The following is a 20,580-nucleotide window of genomic DNA, read 5'->3' on the forward strand; positions in this document are numbered from 1 at the left end:
ACAAATATGGATCCAATTGCATTTTTCTACATGTAGACATCCAGTTAGACCAGCACCATTTGTTGAAGATGCTTTCCTTTTTCCATTGAATAGATTTGGCTTCTTTGTCAAGAATCAAGTGACCATATGTGTGTGGATTCATTTCTGGTTCTTCGATTTGATTCCATTGATCCACCAGCCTATTGCTGTGCCTGTACCACGCTGTTTTAATTACTATTGCTCTATAGTACAGCTTGAGATCAGGTATGGAGATTCCTCTGGAGGATCTTTTATTATACAGGATTGTTTTTGCTATTCTGGGTTTTTTGTTTTTCCATATGAAGTTGAGAATTGATCTTTCAATGTCTTTAAAAAATGTGTAGGTATTTTGATAGCGATTGCATTGAATCTGTAAATTGCTTTTGGTAAGATGGCCGTTTTTACTATGTTAATTCTCTCGATCCACGAACAAGGGAGATCCTTCCATCTTCTGATGTCATTCTCAGTCTCTTTCTTCAGAGATTTGTTTGTTTGTTTGTTTGTTTTTCAAACAAGTCCTTCACTTGCTTGGTTAGAGTTACTCCTAGATATTTTATATTGCTTGTGGCTATCGTGAAGGGTGTAGTTTTCCTAATTTCTTCCTCTGCATGTTTGTCATTTGTATATAGGAAGGCTACTGACTTTTTTGAGGTAATTTTGTATCCAGCCAATTTGCTGAAGGTGTTTATCAGTTGTAGGAGTTCTGTGGAATTTTGGGAGTCACTTATGTGCATTATCATATCATCAGCAAACAGGGATAATATGACTTCCTCCTTTCCTATTTGGATCCCTTTGAGCCCGGCTAAGTTTTTAAAAATCTTTTTTGCTATGAAGTCTGTTTTGAACATTTTAGCACAGACACTTGATTTTGGTGGGAAGGGAGACCCTTAGGGAACTGTTATACACAGTGGTGACCACAGGTACCAGTTATATACTAGTCATCTCAGAAAGCTAGAAGATACAGTTTTAGATTTTTGACTATAAAGAAATGACTAATGCTAAGTAAATGATAAGTAAATGTCACGTAGTATATTTTAATATTCAAAAGGTATTATTGCTATACTTTCTGTGTTTTTAATGTGTAACTTATTTAAATTCTTGAATTTCAATTTTATATGTGAATTCTTCCTTTGTTTTACTTCATGGCTGTTCAGATCAGTGATTGACATCACTACTGAGATACATATATACTCAGAAACCTTACCTAAGAGCTGTTGCTTTGGAGTTTTTCGTTTGTTTGTTTTTTGTTTTTTCAAGACAGAGTTTCTCTGTGTTAGCCTTGGCTGTCCTAAACTCACTTTGTAGACCAGGCTGGCCTTTAACTGACAGCAATCCCCGAGTGCTGGGATTAAAGACGTGTACCACCACGCCCGGCTTAAAAGTTAGTTTTTTCCTTTTTCTTTTTTTTTCTTGTTTTTTTGAGACAGGGTTTCTCTGTGTAGCCTTGACTGTCGTGGACTCACTTTGTAGACCAGACTGGCCTCAAACTCACAGAGATCCACCTGCCTCTGCCTCCTGAGTGCTGGGATTAAAGGCGTGCGCCACCACCTCCTGGCTCCGGAGTATGCATTTTAATTACATTTCCTATTCATAATTGTGTGTATATATATGTGTGTGTGTGTGTATGTATGTATGTATATAGATATACATATATTTAAAATTATAGTCTCCTAACTCACCATAATTGTCTTCTGTGAGAAAGATATACAATTTATATAGTATAATACAGATTTAGCACACACAATATATAGTGTGGATTCCTTCAGTTTGCCTTATATAGTTCATAACAATACTTACATGACTTTAGTGAGTCATATCATTTTTTACTAAATATGATAATGCATGAAATGTTACTACGTACCAAAGTATCTTGTTGATTAATATTTTTATATCTGAGCCACTTCTGGCTCTCCTTTCATCTTTGGCAAAATTAGCAACTGTCAGCACAGTGGCTGTTTATTGATGGGTAACTACTTACTTTATGCAATTAATTTATTTCTATTTCAGAGACAGTTGTCCTTCAGAGATGTGGCCATTGACTTCTCTCCAGAAGAGTGTGAGCACCTGGCCCCTGCTCAGTGGGATTTGTACACCGAAGTGACGCTGGAGAGCTACAGCCACCTTGTCTCTTTGGGTAAGGATCACTTCCTTCCTGAATGTCTAATTCCCTGTCAGCATTTATACAATATCTCATGTTGTAGAAAATAAAATGGTTTTAAGGCTTACTATTAATCTATATAGTTAGTATGGCGGTTATTTTCTCAACCACTACCAAATCAATAAATGAGGCAGACACCTGTTAGGTTTTTCATAAGCCTCATTTGCCCTGAGGCCGAGCAGCTATTACCTCATGACCTGAGGCCGAGCAGCTATTACCTCATGACCTGAGGCCGAGCAGCTATTACCTCATGACCTGAGGCCGAGCAGCTATTACCTCATGACCTGAGGCCGAGCAGCTATTACCTCATGACCTGAGGCCGAGCAGCTATTACCTCATGACCTGAGGCCGAGCAGCTATTACCTCATGACCTGAGGCCGAGCAGCTATTACCTCATGACCTGAGGCCGAGCAGCTATTACCTCATGACCTGAGGCCGAGCAGCTATTACCTCATGACCTGAGGCCGAGCAGCTATTACCTCATGACCTGAGGCCGAGCAGCTATTACCTCATGACCTGAGGCCGAGCAGCTATTACCTCATGACCTGAGGCCGAGCAGATATTACCTCATGACCTGAGGCCGAGCAGATATTACCTCATGACCTGAGGCCGAGCAGCTATTACCTCATGACCTGAGGCCGAGCAGCTATTACCTCATGACCTGAGGCCGAGCAGCTATTACCTCACTACAGCACCTGGTTGTCTCCCAATCCCACATCCCACACCATTTGCTCTAATCATTCCTGTCTGGGCTACTTTCCATCCAAAACACTATAACTACACATGCTTTCCATCTGGGCCGCTTCCCTCCAGCCATGCCTATCCTCAGAGCGGGCTCCTCCCAGCCATAGGTGTCTCCATGCTAATGCATGGTGGACCTACTTCCTTCCTCTCTCTAGTACCTGTCTCTCCCCTTCCCATGATCCTTCTCTCTCTTCTGTCTCTCCCCCTCTCTCTCCCATGATCTGTCTGTCCTCCAATCCTGCAATTCTTAGCTGCACCTATCTCTCTTTTGCCCTGCCCAGGTGTAGGCATTTTATTGGTCAAACAGATTATTTGGAGGCAAGCTTACACAGCAACATTTGGGTATACGTGAGGGACTGCTCGGAAAAGACAGCAAGCAGACCCTGGGGAGCAAAATAATTAACATTAGAAAAGAAACCATCGATCGTGCCATAACAATCTCATGGGAGCTAACGCTTTATATCAATGAATTTCATATTTCTGCTTTTAAGGAAAAAATAGAGGAGTGGCTGGTAATAGTTTAGATAAGTTTTATTATAATTATTCTATTTTAACCTGTTTTGTTTTGAATTATGAATCCTTTACTCTAGTAGTAATTTTAGAAATTCAGTTGAATGAGACATACCACACACATCTTAAAGTAAAACGACACACCCTTTAACTTTTCCTACATATTCTAATACTTTTATCAGGGAACATTTAGAAAAGTATTCTTTTATTATTTTTTTTTAAACAAGCTTTCATTATGTCCTCATTCCTTATAAGCACAATACTAGGATAGAAATGCTACTGACATAGAGTATCATGCTTCATTTTTATACAAACAGGTCTTGCTTTCTCTAAGCCACATCTGGTCACATTTCTTGAACAAAGAAAACAACCCTGGAATGTGAAACAACAAGCGATAGTGGCCGTATTCCCAGGTATGTAGAAATGTATGAACGAGAGGGCGCAGGTGAGAGGCCCAAAAACCCAAAAGAATGCCAGGCTTTTAAAATGTGGATTGATAAGCTGTTTCATGGAAATAATTTCTAGGAGTCTCCATTTCTTTTTTCTTTTCCTTTCTTTCTTTCTTTCTTAAAAACATTTATTTATTTATTTTCTGTGTGACTGCTCTATCTGCATGCACACCTGCAGGCCAGAAGAGGGCGCCAGATCTCATTATAGATGTTTGTGAGCCACCGTGTGGTTGCTGGGAATTGAGCTCAGCACCTCTCTAGAAGAACAGTCAGTGGTCTTAACCCCTGAGCCATCCCTCCAGCCCCTCCTCCCATTTATTTTTCTTAATATCAAACAAGGACATCTCATGTGGCTATCTATCATACTTTTAAGTACTCTTAAGTCTTTTTTTTTTTTTAAGATTTATTTCTTATTTATACAGTATCCTGCCCACACGTGTGCCTGCCCACCACAAGAAGGCACCAGATCTCATTACAGGTAGTTGTAAGGTGGTTGCTGGGAATTGAACTTGGGACCTTCGGAAGAGCAGATGGTGCTCTTAAACCTCTGAGCCATCCTTCCAGCCCGAGTACTCTAAGTCTTGTTCTTCCCCTCCACGGATCTCTGCACGTATCAATAGTGACTACCAGAGTATTCCTTTTGCCAGTGAAGACCTACGTCATGATAGATGTTTCATTGCTGTGTAGTCCTCAGACAACTTATAAAAACTTCTAAAGAGCTTTTCCAATTTTATCTATATGCTCATTGATTAAAATTGTCTCCTCAGAGCTCTCTGTGAGTGTATTTTTTTACGATTTTTTTTTTCAAACTCTGAATGTAAATGATTTACAATGCATGTGTTTTTATAGTCACAGCCAAAAAGGATATATATCTGGGAGAATTTTTTGTTTTAGTAATTGTTTAGTATTCTTTCAGGATTTTTAGGTTCAAGATTCCCCTTGTCTTATCTGGAATTCCATTTTCTGTGGATTTGTTCTTCTAATCTACTTTCTCACAAATAAGTTGATAATATGATATATTCTGATTAGATGACAGCTAAGACATTGTAAAACCATAAAATATCCGTTAACTACATTTATATTTCAAATAGAATTTAGTTTTTATTTACCTACTTCCATGTCTTCATACTATATTTGATAGTTGGTATGGCAAATGAGTATTCATAGAAATTATGCTAATTTTATCATCTATTTATGAATAGACACATTGCCTTTACTGAAATGTCTGTTGATTTATGATAAATTTAAATTTATTAATTTGGGGTCTGGAGAGATGGCACAGTGGTTAGAGTACTGACTACTTTTCCAGAGGTCTTGAGTTCAATTCCCAGGAACCACATGGTGGCTCACACCCATCTATGATGTGATCTGATGCCCTCTTCTGGCAGCAGGTGTACATGCAGATAGAGCTCACATAAATAAATAGATAAACAAACAAACAAATTTAAAGATTTAAAAATGTAATTTAATTTTCTTTTATTATCTTTTAAAGATGTACTTATTTATTATTTATACATTATTCTGCCTGCATGTGTGCTTGTAGGCCATAAGAAGGCACTAAGTCTCATTATAGATGGCTGTGAGCCACCATGTGGTTTGTGAGAATTAAATTCAGCACCTTTGGAAGAACAGATAGCGCTCTAACCTCTGACCCATCTTGCAGCCCAATTTTATTTTCAATTGTATAAAAATAACATAAAAGCACCTTAAATATTTTTAGTATGATATTCAATAGAGTTAAGTATATCCAGACCGTTATGCAATATATTTTTAGAAAATGTTTTTGCTTTTGAAACTAGCTGTATACTTACGAAAGAAATTGTGCTCATTTGTCTTCAGGCAATCTATTGCATTCACCATTCTACTTCAGTTTTACCAGAACCTTCAAGTGAGCCAGGCATGGTGGCGCACTCCTTTAATCTCAGCACTTGGGGAGGCAGAGGCAGGTGGATCTCTGTGACTGCGAGACCAGCCTGGTCTAAAATTGAGTCCAGGACAGCCAAGGGTAAAGAGGGAAACCCTGTCTCAAAAAAACAAAAAAATAAAAAGTAAAAAAAAAAAAAAAATTAAAGAATCTTCAAGTAATTGAGGTTATATAATATGTCCTTGTGTTTTATTTCACATATCGTAGCACTTTTAAGAGTTGCCCTACCCAGGGGGCTCTGCTCAAACTATCGCACTAACCAAGGACAAAACAAGTAGTAAACATCGAACCCCTACTCTGACCTACCCAATGGACAGGACACTCTCCACAGTTGTGTGGAGAGCAGGGACTGACTCTGACATGAACTCTGGTGCCCCATATTTGACCACCTCCCCTTTGTGGGGAGGCCTGGTGGCACTCAGAGAAAGAATAAGCAGGCTACCAAGATGAGACTTGATAGCCTATGACCATATAGTGGGGGAGGAGGTCCCCCTCAGTCTTAGACCTAGGGGAGGGGAATAGGGTGAAAGTGGGAGAGAGGGAGGAACAGGAGGATACAAGTGATGGAATAACAGTTGAGTTGTAATCTGAATAAATTAATAAAATAAAAAAAAAAGAGTTGCCCTAATGGCAGATAGTATATGATTACCTTTTAAAGGTTGGATAGTAGTACATATTTGTATATTCCAGATTGTCTTCATCATTTCAGTACAATGGAAGTTTAGGTTATTTCTGTCTGTGGTATTTTCTGAGTAATGTGGGGTATAAAAATACGTGTATATTTTCTGGTTGATGTGAGGGTAAATTTTATATACAAATGTAACTGAATTAAAAATATCCATGTTAACAATAAGCATTATAAATATAAAGTTGTCATTTTTATTGATACCTCCTCATTTATTCAACAGGAACAAAACCCTATAAATGTAAAGAATGCGACAAGGCCTTTGTTCGGAACTCACTCCTTATGCAACACCAGAGAATTCATACTGGAGAGAAACCTTACAAATGTGAGCAATGTGGCAAAGCGTTTAGCTGTTCTTCAAGCCTTACCCCACACCAAAGAATTCATACTGGAGAGAAACCCTACACATGTGAACAGTGTGGTCAGGCTTTTAACTGTTCTTCTCACCTGTATAAGCATCAGAGAATTCATTCCGGTGAGAAACCCTATAAATGCACAGAATGTGGCAAAGCTTTTAACTGGTCTTCAAGCCTTGCCCAGCATCAAAGAATTCATACTGGAGAGAAACCTTACAAATGTGAACAGTGTGGTCAGGCTTTTAACTGCTCCTCTCACCTGCATAGGCATCAGAGAATTCATACGGGTGAAAAACTTTACAAATACAAAGAATGTGGCAAGGCCTTTAACTGTTCTTCGTACCTTAATTGTCATCAAATCCTTCATACTGGAGATAAACCATACAAATGCAGTGAATGTGGTAAAGCCTTTACCATGGTCTCTTACCTTACTCGACACCAGAGAGTTCATTCTGGAGAAAAACCTTATCAATGTAAAGAATGTGACAAAGGTTTTAGTAACTGTTCAGCCCTAATTCAACACCAAAGAATTCATACTGGAGAGAAACCCTACAAATGCAAAGAATGTGGCAAAGCCTTTAATAATAGTTCAAGTCTTACTCACCACCAAAGAATTCACACTGGAGAGAAACCCTACAAATGCAAAGAGTGTGGCAAAGCCTTTAACTCTTCTTCACACCTTAATTATCATCGAAGAATCCATACTGGAGAGAAACCCTATAGATGTGAAGAATGTGGCAAAGCCTTTAATAGTTTTTCAGCCCTTATTCAGCACCAAAGAATCCATACTGGAGAGAAACCCTACAAGTGTGAAAAATGTGGCAAAGCATTTAGTAATTGCTCGGCTCTTAATCAACACCAAAGAATTCATACTGGAGAGAAACCTTACAAGTGTGAGAAATGTGGCCAGGGCTTTAACTGTTCGTCAAATCTTAAACAACACCAAAGAATTCACACTAGAGAAAAAGTCTATAAGTATGAAGATTATGGCAAAGCCTTTAATAATAGTAAAGCCCTTCCTCAATACCAAAGAATCCACACATTCTAGGGAGCTAAAACTGCAATGTGGGAAGCAAAGTGCTTAACAATTGTTTTACAATTCTACAACATCAAAGTTTTATACATAAGAGAAACCCTACAAGTTAAACTATGTGTAAAATCCTTTATTCTTCATGCCATAATCAACGTAGGAGATTTTATATTGGTGAGAAACCTTGAAGACATGAGTAATGGTACATGGCCTTTAACTGAAGCTTGACCTTCGTTAACCTTCAGTGACTTCATATTAGGTAGAAACTTTATACATGTAATGACTGGGAGGAATTTAGTCTAATAATTATACCTCCGAAAAGCAAAGTACTGACACTACAAAACATGTAAACAAAAAGAATATGACCAAGCCTTTGTGTACACCTCAGATCTTACTGAATATAAGGAAATTATTATAAGAGATAAATCCAATGAATATGTGGAATGTCACAAAAGCTTTAAAGATGACTTATAACTTAAGGATGTCATTGATATAATGGGAAGAAATATCACAGACATCAGAATCTTACAGATAACTTTGTAAGAATATCGGGGGTTTTTGACACAGCGTTTCTCTGTAGCCTTGGCTGTTCTCAGCTCACTTTGTAGACCAGGCTGGCCTTGAACTCACAGCGATCCACTTGCCTCTGCCTCCTAAATGCTGGGATTAAGGCGTCCACCACCACTGCCCAACTGGATATTGATTATTTTATAAAGCCGAATTTACTATAGAGCCTCACTTTTTAAAACTGAATGAAGCACAGATCTCAAATGATTGTATCAAAAGAACAAAACTGGTTCTTGAGAGTTATTTTTTTTCCAGAGACCATATGTTAGATTTAGAAATATAGATTGTGAAGTTTAGTTGTTTATAATAAATAAAAGTGAGTGTTTCTTAGTGAATTTTCACTGTTGTATATTGAATGACATATAAGTCTATCAAATACAAATTATTCTACTTTACTCAAGGATACAGATAGCAAATTTTAATTATATATTGCTAGAGATTAGTGAAATAATCTGAAATATTCGACCAGTATTAATATCCTTCAAGTAATTTGGGAGTTACTGTTCTATTTGTCAAATATGCTTAAGATTGTTTTTAATTGGAAATTTTTTGTTCTCTCTTTTTTTCTATTTTTCATCCCTCAATAGCTCTGAGATAGTTCCCTACCTACCTACCCAATTTCATGTTTTATCTCTCTTAAAAATAAAGCTTGGACATTTTAAAAATTAAAAATCACATTTTCTAAGGAATTTTAGAAGTAAAAAATATGCATATAAATTAACATAGCCACTTAAACATTTGCCTAGACCCAAGGTCTTCTGAAGTCAGGGAGGTTAGCCTTGGATTTTACACTTTCAATATCAATTACATTATTTCTTGTCCATTGCACGTGCATGTGCATGTGTGCACACTCGCGCACCCACATACAGACATGAAAAGTGCAACAGTTAAATCTAGAAAAACAGTTTACTTACTATCCTCTTGTATGATTCATGTATTCTGTCCTTTCTCATCTCCTGCTCTCCTTGCCTGTTCTCCTTTCTGCACTGTACCAAGTCTTACATTTGCTTACATAGATACATACATACATTATAAACTAGGATTGGCATATTCGGGAAACCGTCAGTGTTTTTCTTTGTGAGACTGAGTGACCTCACTTGTATTACAAGTCCATCCATTTTCTGGAAATTTTGTGATTTCATTTTTTTTCCTTCAGATGAGAATAGCACCCCATTGTATTTACCAGATTTTTATTATCCAGTTTTCTGTTGATGGAAAACTAGACTGGCTCCATTTTTTCCCAAAATAATAAAGCAGTAGTGAACATAGGGACACAGCTCTCTTTATGATAGGGTAAAGATTTCTCTGCATATATATCCAAGAGTGAAATAGCTGGGTTATATGGTAGTTGTATCTTTTAATCTTTTGAGAAACCTCCAAAGTGATTTCCATCATGGATATATTAATTTGTACACAAACCAGCAATAAATAAGGGCAGGTCTTTCATCAAATCTCTAAAATCTGTCCATTTTCCTGGCGGTAGTCATTTTGCCTTGGGGGAAGTAGCATACCAAAGCAGTTTTACTTTGCATTTCCCTAATGGCTGAGGATACTGAACACTTAAATAGTCATTGGCCATTTGTAATTTTTTTGAAAGCTGTCTATTCAATTCATTAGCCCATTTGTTGAGAGTTTTATTTCTTTTGTATTTAATTTCGGAATTCTTTGCAAACTCTGGGTATTAGCCCCTTTCTAAAATATAGCTCATGAAGATTTTCTCCCAGTCTGTGGGTATGGTTAGTTTGGACAGATTAATAATAAATTCTGACTCACCAGTTATGTGTCAGTGTCACACTAAGGAAAGAAACAAAAACACTTCCTGTTGGTGTCACCTAACCAAGAACATGCTCAGATCTGAATTCTCTGTTTCACTCCCTATCTCTTATCCTCTGCCTGTCTTCTATGAGTCTCAGTCTGTGCCAACCTGAATGCTGCCTTGTGAATCTCTATCTGTATGTGAATCTATTGGATGTGTCTATATGTACCTGACAAAAGGGCTTTGTTCTGTATTTATTGAACAGCACAGAAGGCAGCACATGGGAGATGGATTGAAGAATACTTTACAGAAATATTTTTATTTATTTATTAATGTCCATTGGTGTTTTGGCTGCATGTGTATCTATTTGACGGTGTCAGATCATAGAGTTACAGACATGTGTGAGCTGCCATGTGGGTGCCAGGATTTGAACCTGGGTCCTCTGGAAGAGCAATCAGTGCTCTTTAACTGCTAAGCCATCTCTCCAGTCCCTTCTTCTCATTTATAGAAATCTTTAACACACTTGACCAGGGGAATAAGTCACTGACTCCAACTGACCCAGATAAGCAATACTGTGAACACCATTGTTTATCAAGCGTGTTGTGTTCAACATTTATGATGCAAGATTACTTTCAACCTCTAATTTTTCTGTATTCAAATTATTATTATTTGCAAAAATATGCATTACTCAGGTCAAAGGCATAGAAGCTGTTAATTGAAGGTGACAGGTATTAGGTTGGTTGTTACATTGTACTCTTTTTTTTTTTTTTTAAGATTTATTTATTTATTATGTATACAATGGTCTGCCTGCATGTGTGCCTACCCTCCAGAAGAGGGCACCAGATCTTATTATAGATGGTTGTGAGTCACTTGTGGTTGCTGGGAATTGAATTTACAACCTTTGGAAGAGCAGCCAGTGCCCTTAACCTCTGAGCCATATCTCCAGCCCTACATTGTACTCTTAAAGACACATTAAACAAACGGGCTTGTCTTATTGCTGTGCAGAGACACTATGACTATGACAACTCTTATAAAGGCAAAAATCTGATTGAGGCTGGCTCACAGATTCAGAGGTTTAGTTCATGGTGGAAGCATGGCAGCATGCAGACAGACTGGGTGCTGGAGGAGCCAAGGATTCTCCATCTTGATCAGCAGGAGGCAGAAGGGGACTGCCGTCAACAGGCAGGAGGAGGCCCTGACTCCACACTGGGAAGAGCCTAAGCATAGGGAATCTCAAAGCTTGCCTGCACAGTGACACACTTCAACAAGGCTACACCTACTAAATGGTGCCACTCCCTATGGTCAAGCCTTCAAACACTTGAGTCTATTGGGGGAAGACCTATAAGGCTGAATACACAGTAGGACAGCAGTCTTGTCTTAAGTGGCCTCGAGTTCTTCTATTAACTCTAGCTGTGATGTCCAGCAAAAGTTTCCATGTAAGTTATGTTTCTAATACATTACCACATATGGCCTGTTTGTATGCCCTGTTGACTTTGCTTTGCTGTGAAGAAACTTCAATATTGTGTAGTCCTGTCAGTTGATACTTGGGGCTAGTTCCTATGCTGTTGGTGTCCTGTTAAAAAGGTCAGTCCATCCAGATACCTTGAAGAGTATTCCCTATGTTTTTGTACAAAATTTCAGTTTTTGCATTAAGGTCTTTGATCAGTTTTAGTTAACTTTTGTACAAGGTGTGTTATTGAAAACACAAAATCCCAGTCATTCAGTTTTACCAATGAAGACAAAGGAGCCAGATGCTGGGGTGAAAACCTGCTAGGTCAGAGAGGCAGAGAAAGCACCCAGCTGACCTTCCTACTCCACCAATGCCCCAGAAGAAAAAAGCCCTTCTCCTTCTCCACACTGTCTTAAATACCCTTCCAACTCAATGTCCCTCCTTTCTACTTCCTGTGTGGTGTGTCCATCTGTCCTCCTGACTTCTCACTCACTTTTCTTATGTTTACTCGCTGTCAACTGGTTGCTTCCTCTGCCTCTTGACCTATGGTTGACTTTATTTAGCCTTATTTACAGAAAGTTCTTGGGTTAAAGGTGTGTGTTAAGGCTGAGCCACACCACAATTACTTGTTTACAATAAACAGCCCTTGAATTAAAGTTATGTATGGTAGGGCTGAGCCATACCACAACTAGATTTTTCCAGGTCACAATCTTGGGGTTCATAATGTGATCAAATAGCCTGCCACAAAAGTGAAAAATATGAATTAAATTTTCTGTCAGTGGATATCCAGTTTTGCAAATACTATTTGTTAGGCTATCTTTTCCCCAATGTATGCTTTTCTACCTTTGTCTAAAGTAAGTAGGCATAGCTTTGTCAGTTAATTTCTGAGTTCTTTATTATATTCCACTTGTTTACCTGTATATTTTTATGCCAGTATTAGGCTATCACTATAGCTCTGTAGTATTTTGAGGTCAGGTATTGTAGTTCCTCCAACTGTAGTGTTACATTAGGACATCAGTCTTGTCTTAAGTGGCCTCAAGTTCTTTTTTTAACTCTAGTTGTGATGTCCAGCAAAAGTTTCAATGTAAGTTATGTTTCTTTTAGGACTGTTTTAGCTATACATGGTCTTTTCTGGTTCCATAAGAATTCTTTTATTGTTTTCATAGCCCTGTGAAATATGACATCATAATTTTATAGGTATTACCTTAAATCTGTAGATCAATTTTAGTAGTGTAGCTGTTTTAGTAGTATTGCTTCATGCGAGATGCTCCTAGAGAGGACCACTCCAGAGAATGCTTAAAGGCTTTAGGCTCAGGCTGAGGCTCCTGAGGGAGGGCGTAAATGATTCATAAGAAAAACTCTATGAACACAATATCCCCAGTTGTACAAATAGTAAAAGCTCCCCAAGTGTGTGACACAGAGAGATCAAGGGCAAAAAATGGGGGACCATACCACAATGATTGCATCACTCGACTCAGGTTTGCTGGAGTGTTGTCAAACAGCTGTGCTGGCTTTATGACTTCCACTGTTCCCACTAGATATGGCTGTGCCAGTTACAACCAGAGGTGAGTTCATCTGTTAATTCTTTTTTTTTTGGTTTTTCGAGACAGGGTCTCTCTGTGTAGCCTTGGCTGTCCTGGACTCGCTTTGTAGACCAGGCTGGCCTCGAACTCACAGCGATCCGCCTGCCTCTGCCACCACGCCCGGCTACTCATCTGTTAATTCTAATCAAAGAAACTTCCTTTAGCAGAAGATGAGAGATTAACACAGAGATGCGCAACTAGTCAGAGTCCAGAGAGAACGTCACTGTGGAGTGTTGAGCACTAATTGGAACATCTGTATCACCTCTCCTCCACTCTTGGTCTCGGGGATTATCACAGGGGATGGGATGGAAAGATTGCAAGAGCCAGAGATGCTAAATGACCACAAGAAAACAGTATTTTCAAGACATAACAAGGAAGTTGGACACACGAATTCATATGGGTTGCAGCAGTATGTATGAAACAAGTGCGAAATCAAGACAAAGTACCTTAGGGATATTTGGTATCACTAGTCTTGGGTTCTTATTTAGCAGACATGGTATCAGTTCAAAGGCCAAGACTGGGGAGAGGGCAAGTGGTGACCTGAGGGCAGAGTCCTGTCATGGATTACCTTCCATACAAATCCTGCCCACCAGGCAGTGCCTGGGGTAGCATGTTCCCATCCCTGTCCATGGCAGAGCCTCTGGGAGAGAGAGGGCTCTGGATCAGGATGAAGTCAAAGGTCACACAAAAACTGGGGGGGGGGCACCCAAGGACAGCACATTTGCCTGGATTGGCCACTGTCTATCCCTCTTGCTCTTTCTCTCTCTACCATGACCCTCCTATAAAGCTGGCCCCATTGGGACCTGGGAGCCAGAATGAGTTGCCCTATCCCAGGTGACAGGAATGAGAGAAGAGGATCGCACCATCCAGCTGTTCTTCAATACCTACCCATGCTACGGCTGAGAACCCACAGCCCATAGGTACCTGCATTTATTTGCAGCATTGCCTGCTTCACCTGGTTTTCAGGCAAACTGTTTTCTCCCTCTTATGCAAAGAAGGACCTTGGGGGTAAGAGATGGTGAGGCTTCATGGGCCAGTAGTCTTAAAAACTGAAGAGTTGTCCAAGATACCTTCCCAAACAATCCTGGCCCTTGCACCTCTGACTCCTAGATATTAGGCAAAGAAAGACTTTACCCTTGCTGGAGAGATGGCTCAGAGGGTAAGAGCACCGACTGCTCTTCCAGAGGTCCTCAGTTCAGTTCTCAGCAACCACATGGTGGCTACAGCCACCTATAATGTGATCTGATGCCCTCTTCTGGCGTGCAGGTGTACATGCAGGCAGAACACCGCGTACATAATAATTTCTAAAAAGAGTTAGAAAGAAAGGAAAGAAGAAAGAAAAGCAAAGAAAGAAGAAAAGAAAAGAAAGGCTTCACCCAAAGACAGTTGTCTCATCCATCCAAGGACAGCTCAGGATTTCTCTTCACTCAGATCTATTGGCTGCGATGGGCCCCAGCTGGGCAGAATATCTATTTGTAGTGTAAGCCTTAGGCTACTTATGTAAGTACCTTGAACTCAACCTCTTATTGGCCCCACATTGGGCAACAAAGCCAAATATCTGTGCTTTCACCAGCAGGGTTCCATGAAACAGACAGAGGTCTCCACAGTTACAGCCAAACTGGTACCCAAGGACCAAAAATAGCCGTCAGATGACCACAAGGGCCAGTTTACCACTTTCTGTCCTGAGCCTAGAAGCAGCAGCAGCTAAAAATAGGCACAAAACCCACGTGCTTTGGGAGGAATAGCAGGGACAGTACCATTCTGACCAGGGGCACAATGAGGTCGCTTCGTGTCATTTCTGCTGAAGCGTTGGTGTCCCACCCACAGCTGGCCCAGGAGAGCCTGGACAATGTAGCCTACAACCTCTACCCACTTCTGTTTAAGGCCAGTTACCTGCTAGAGCAGGCAGAAGTAACCCGTGCTGTGCTGAGTCACTGGCCACTTGAGGAGTTCCGGCTGGCTGCGCTGCTGGGGCCAAACACTGACCACCCGGAAGATCTGCGTGATCGCGCCTGCAAGGCCTGCCTGGAGGCCTGTCTGCAGGGCCTCGCTGACCATGTGCTGCTAGGTGGGAGAGACCGGCTTCGGGTAGCTGATTTCACAGGCATCCAGGACGTACAGGTGCAGCAGTGTCCTTGTGGGAGGGCACTAGGCAGGTGGGGCCGTACCAAGGTCCTGGCCAGGACCTGCTGCCTGCTCCAGGAACAGCCCTGGCTGGCTGGACACCCCATTGAAGTTTTTGCTGACCTTTTTGTCACAGAAGGCAACTTTGATATGGTGGTGCGGGCCCTGAAGCCATCAGGCCCAGCCCCTCTGCAGGTCTGCTGCCCTTCACTCCGGGCAGACAGCCTAAGCCCTGGGCAGCTCCTACAAGTGCTTGGCCTGGCTCGGCCAAGCAAGCTTAGGAAGTTGGAGGTAGTGCACAATGTACGTTTGCATGCTGGCCACGTGCAGCAGTTGCTGGCCCAGGTGGGCTTCCCTCAGCTGACCTCACTCACCTTGCCCACCAAGGCATTTGATGCACCCCCAACCTGTACCCCAACTCCAGAGGGGGAGGATCCCCTCCTCACCTCTATTGCCTGGGAGCTCAGCAGGATGAACCAGCTCACGGAGCTAAGTGTAGCTTTCTCTACACTGACTGGGAAGATCCAAACATTGCTTAGGTAAGTCTCAGATGACTGGGAACAGGTTGGGTGGGGTAGAGCAGGCTGGGGAATAGGGATCCTCAGGAAAGATCCATCAGGAAAGAACCAGAGCACCTAGCCAACTTGAAAGACTCCTTTCAATGAACAAAAGTCAGACAAGGAGGCTTCCCCATAACCCCAGCACGCAGGAGGCACAGGCAGCAGCATGTGAGGCCAACTACAAACAGAGGCCTTATCTCAACAAAAACAAAGCCAAGGGTGGGTAGGGTAGTTCAGTGATGAGGCACTAGCAGGATCCTAGCCTTAGTTCTCAGCATCAGAAGAGAGAGGAGGAGAAGAAGGAAGAGGCAAGAGAAAGAAGAGGGAACTAACTCAAAAGTAAACACCACAGAAATCACACCTTCGACTGACTAGTATATAACAGATTACCGGATACTGGTGTCTTAAAACACTTGCCCAGGTCAGAAGTGGCAACATAGCTCAGCAGAGTGAGGTTGTGTCAGCTGTTCGCTGGACTTTTCTCACCCGAAACCCTGGCACCGCTGTCTCCTTCTCAGCAACTCTGCTATGAAGACGGGCAGGAGGGCAGCTGCCAGGTAGTGATGGGGTCACTGCAAGGGGGGTTTCATGTGGAGAGTACGGTCTCAGCAGTAGCCTGTCATGTGGCACTATGTGTGGGCAAGCAGCAAACAAGACCTCGATACGTGCTGCCTTGCTTAACAAGGGCAGTAAGGGGGATGCTTCCCCCCAAAAAGTCCAGGGTCCCAGAAAAATGTATATTCTCATGAACTCTGGGTGGGGACATTATTCCAGAGACACACCTCCCCCCCACCCCCCCGCCAGCTGACACAGGATGCCTAGGGAATTCAGGATATGGAACCCAAATTCTGGCCGCTCAGTTTCCCTTCTCAGCCCTCAAATTAGATTGGCTCTTTCGACAACAGAGTGACAGTAGCTTCTTTCAAGCTAATCCTTTTGCTGTTCCCATAGGCAGTGTTCAGACTGCTCTGAGATCACACGTGTCATTTCCCTACCCAACTTGAAAGGTGGTGTTGGTCCACTTTAGGTTCAGTTATTGACGGCTTAGCAGGCCCAGCAGCCATTGACTTCAGGAGAAACATGTGACTTTCACATGTCACAAACTACTTTGATTTTTTTTTTAAATTCTGCTTAAAAATACCAATCATTCTTAACTCATAAGCCACGTGAGATGACGTGTCAGCTGGAGTTCCTCGTGGGCTGCAGTTTGTGGTCTTTTAAGATAGAAAGTTGGTTGGATTGTTCACTTCCACCCAAACTCCAGCTCACCTGGGACCCTCTAACATTTGTGATGCTTTTGCCTCTTCACAGCCCCCTGAAGACACCACTAAGAGTGTTGGACCTAGCCAACTGTGCCCTTAACCATGAAGACATATCCTTCTTAGCAGACTGTAACCACACTGCCCACTTGGAGGTGCTGGACCTCAGTGGACACAACCTGGTACATCTGTACCCTTCTGCCTTCTTCAGGCTACTGAGCCAGGCTGCCCCAACGCTGAGAGTGCTTACCCTAGAGGAGTGTAACATCACAGACAACCATGTTAACATGATGATTCTGGGCCTCAGCCCTTGCAACCAACTCCAGGAGTTCAAGTTCCTTGGGAACCCACTGTCAGCCAGCGCTCTCCAGCGACTTTTTACTGCCCTCTGCGAACTCCCGAGGCTGCGCCACATTGAGTTCCCAGTGCCAAAGGACTGCTACCCTGAGGGAGCCACTTACCCCCAGGATGAGCTGTCTGTGTCCAAATTCGACCAGCAGAAATACGACATGATCGCAGAGGATCTGAGAGCAGTGCTGCTCCGAGCTAACCGGGAGGACATCCAGGCCTCCACGCCTCTTTTCGGAAGTTTTGACCCAGACATTCATGAAACCAGCAATGAACTTGGTACTTTCTTGCTGCAAGCTTTCAAAACTGCTTTGGCAAACTTTTCCAGGGCGCTAGAACAAATGGAGTAGGCCCCGGAATCATGGCATCAGAGGCTGTGCATTTTTAGCGCCCTGAGGTCGGTCAGTTCTGGACCAGATGTTCAGGCTCAGCCATTTGTCACCAGCAGCATCACTGCCACAAGGCTTCCTTAGTGAAAATTGCAGGCATATTCACTGCATGCTGGAAGAGGGAGCCCAGATATACAGATGAGATATGAGGCGCTCCTGTGTATCAGCACAGCAGGGTCCTAAAGCAGACAGGAGGCTGCCTCGAACCAAGGTAGAGAAGGTAGAGAAAGTGAACACCAGAGCAGGATGTAGAGGGAGCAGGGGCAACACGGCTTTGATGCCGCCATGACGGGGAGGGAATGAGAAAACTCATCACAGAAAATGTATAAAAGCAGCAGCCCATAAAATAACTAATAGACACTGAAAATAAAAGTGAACCAGCCCCTCCTCCCCTAGAGCCTAGCGGTTTTTAGTTATATTCTATCTGCTATACTTTTTTATCAGATGATATCTACCTACACAGAGATGTGTGGGATGGGGCGGGGGGGGGGCGGAAAAATGTTTCCAATCAAAGCAGGTTTGCACCATCTTTTGGTGACTGAGGATGTCTAGCTGCTGAAATGCGCCCAGTGTTTCTTGGCATATCCTGCCCCTAAGACAGGTATGTCCAACCTGAACAATACATGTAGCCACAAGGAAGAGCGAGCGCAGTCTATCACACAGTTATAAACTTATGACATTGAGAATTTTGTGAAATTTGTTGTGACTCAGTTACACAGTTTTCAAGCATGAGCTTTGTGGATGACAGCATGGTTGTAATGCACCCAAATCATTACTCCTCAGAATGGGGCGGCCTGGCCCTTTGCATTTCCTTTGAAGAACAAATCGCTGCATGAGGAAGACCTGTTTAGACTTCATTTCCAGTACCTGCTTTTGCCATTTGGAAAATGATTGATTTGCCAATTAATTAAATGCTAATAAAACAGGAGTGTGGCTTAACGTATGTATAGTTTATTTCACTTATCTGAATTTTTAAGTTTAAATTATGAAAATAATTCTCTTGTGACAGAAGTAACAAACTTAGCTCTGTAACTATCTATGTACCAGCCAAGGGTCTGACACTTGACTCCAGTTTGTGGTCCATGTGAGCCCTCTCCATAAGTGCTTCTCCCTTCCAAGTCCGCCGGTGATACCTTCTTCCACAGGTAAGCCTTCCCAGGTCCTCCTACTCTCTCCTCCCCTAGATCTGTTTCCATACCAGGTACTTCCATTTGACCCCTGATCAGCAATAAAAACGCGTTACCAACAATTTCAGTTTAAAAAACACAGAAGGCAGACTTAGGATGGAAGGTGGCCATGCCACAAACAACAAACAGTTGATGTGATTCCCACAGAAGATACGTCTTAGAGAAAACCATGAAACAGTCTGTCCAAGGTCATATGGGCAGATTAGTGGAGTAACAGAAACTACATCCTAAGCCGTTTCCTTCAAGGATCTAAAGGCGTTAGGAAACACAATTTAGAAAAAAACAGTTTCTAAGATGTACCAGAAGAGCTATAAATGAAGCTGGCAAGAGCTGGCTTTGGCTGAGAGAGCCTGCTGCCAACTCTGCCAGGATGGCTCTGAGAACTGAATGTGGAACATAAAACATGAGCCCCAGTGCTCATAATCATCCAACAACTGAATTTCTGGGTAAGTATTTTGAAATTTGTCATATTTTTACACAGAAAGAAATGCAGAGTGGAAAACAGGATTTGAACATCATAAACTGACCACTTTATTCACTTCCTGCAATGGCCACTGACAAATAACCACATACAGGTTCCCAGTTCTGGGAATCAGACACCCAACTCAGACCCACTCCAACAAAATACTACCCATGACCTAGGCAGATTACTTTTTCTGAATCATGGCTCCAGATCCCCATGCTCCAGAAAATAAGGCTTTGTAGAAACGCTCATGTAACAGACTGCATTCTGCATCGTCTCACAAGACTAATCCCTAACAGGTGTCTGGGAACCTGGATGCTAGTAAGTGGCTCACCACACCTAAACTGCTCGCAGGCTTTCAGTGATGTCTACCACTTGCCTTCTTGTGGGTAGATAGAAAGGTCACAGGAATAGCTCTCATCCCATCAAAATCTTGATAGTTTCCGGTGAGCTTTTCTGTGAACCTGTCATGTTCCTAGTCACGCCCCTGAACTAATGAATGCTCCCTGTGATTCCAGAGGCTCCACCTGGTTCCCTCTAGACTGGTTCTACTGCTGTTCACTGCTGGTTTTTTTTTAAATCTCTTTTGCTATTAATAAATATTAGCTCTTAGTTGCTAAGGGCAACCACAGGTAGAGTCTTAGAAAACCATGGCGAGTCATAGAACCTAGGTAGTTTTAGAAATTACCATTTACAAGATAAATAATAGTACATAGCTCATAAAACCAGAGTAAGGGTCAACTCATATAAGCTGTGTGTAAGTAATGTTAAAAACTGTGACAATACATGTAAAATGATCAATCCAAGAGTTGTGATTCATACTTGTAATGCCAGCACTTGGGAGTGGGGGTAGGAAGACTGCATATATGAAGCCTACCTGGGCTATGCAGCAAGACTCTATCTTGAAAGAATAATAAAGAGTCACACAAGTAAAGGGACACTATTACTTTTAAAATGACAAATATTATTGACTGCATATCAGTGCTAATAAATAACATGCGTATTGAATATAGGAACAGC

At 41.8% G+C, this 20,580-nt stretch overlaps 2 protein-coding genes across 5 annotated transcripts in view; both read left to right on the forward strand.

The window, feature by feature from the left end:
• The window catches only part of LOC311598136 (uncharacterized protein), a 133,798-nt gene extending 122,129 nt beyond the window's left edge, over nt 1–11,669 (forward strand). For 3 of the 4 annotated variants that reach the window (XM_084783039.1, XM_084783040.1, XM_084783037.1), the window contains 3 exons: nt 2,026–2,152; nt 3,748–3,843; nt 6,712–11,669. In XM_084783039.1, the coding sequence (XP_084639165.1) occupies nt 2,026–2,152; nt 3,748–3,843; nt 6,712–7,892 (1,404 nt within the window). In that variant the 3' untranslated portion in view covers nt 7,893–11,669. Of the gene's footprint in view, nt 1–1,784; nt 2,153–3,747; nt 3,844–6,711 lie in introns of all 4 variants that reach the window. The other variant, XM_084783038.1, reaches the window with a different exon arrangement.
• Nucleotides 11,670–12,574: 905 nt separating this feature from the next.
• LRRC14B (leucine rich repeat containing 14B) lies at nt 12,575–20,326 on the forward strand. The gene is made up of 2 exons (XM_084783036.1): nt 12,575–15,893; nt 17,226–20,326. Exons 1-2 carry the CDS (start codon nt 15,007–15,009, stop codon nt 17,869–17,871), a joined length of 1,533 nt encoding a protein of 510 aa, XP_084639162.1. The 5' UTR covers nt 12,575–15,006; the 3' UTR covers nt 17,872–20,326.
• The last annotated feature ends 254 nt before the right edge of the window (nt 20,327–20,580 follow it).

This window comes from Acomys minous, assembly GCF_964271855.1.
Source record: "Acomys minous genome assembly, chromosome: 5".
Taxonomy (NCBI): domain Eukaryota; kingdom Metazoa; phylum Chordata; class Mammalia; order Rodentia; family Muridae; genus Acomys; species Acomys minous.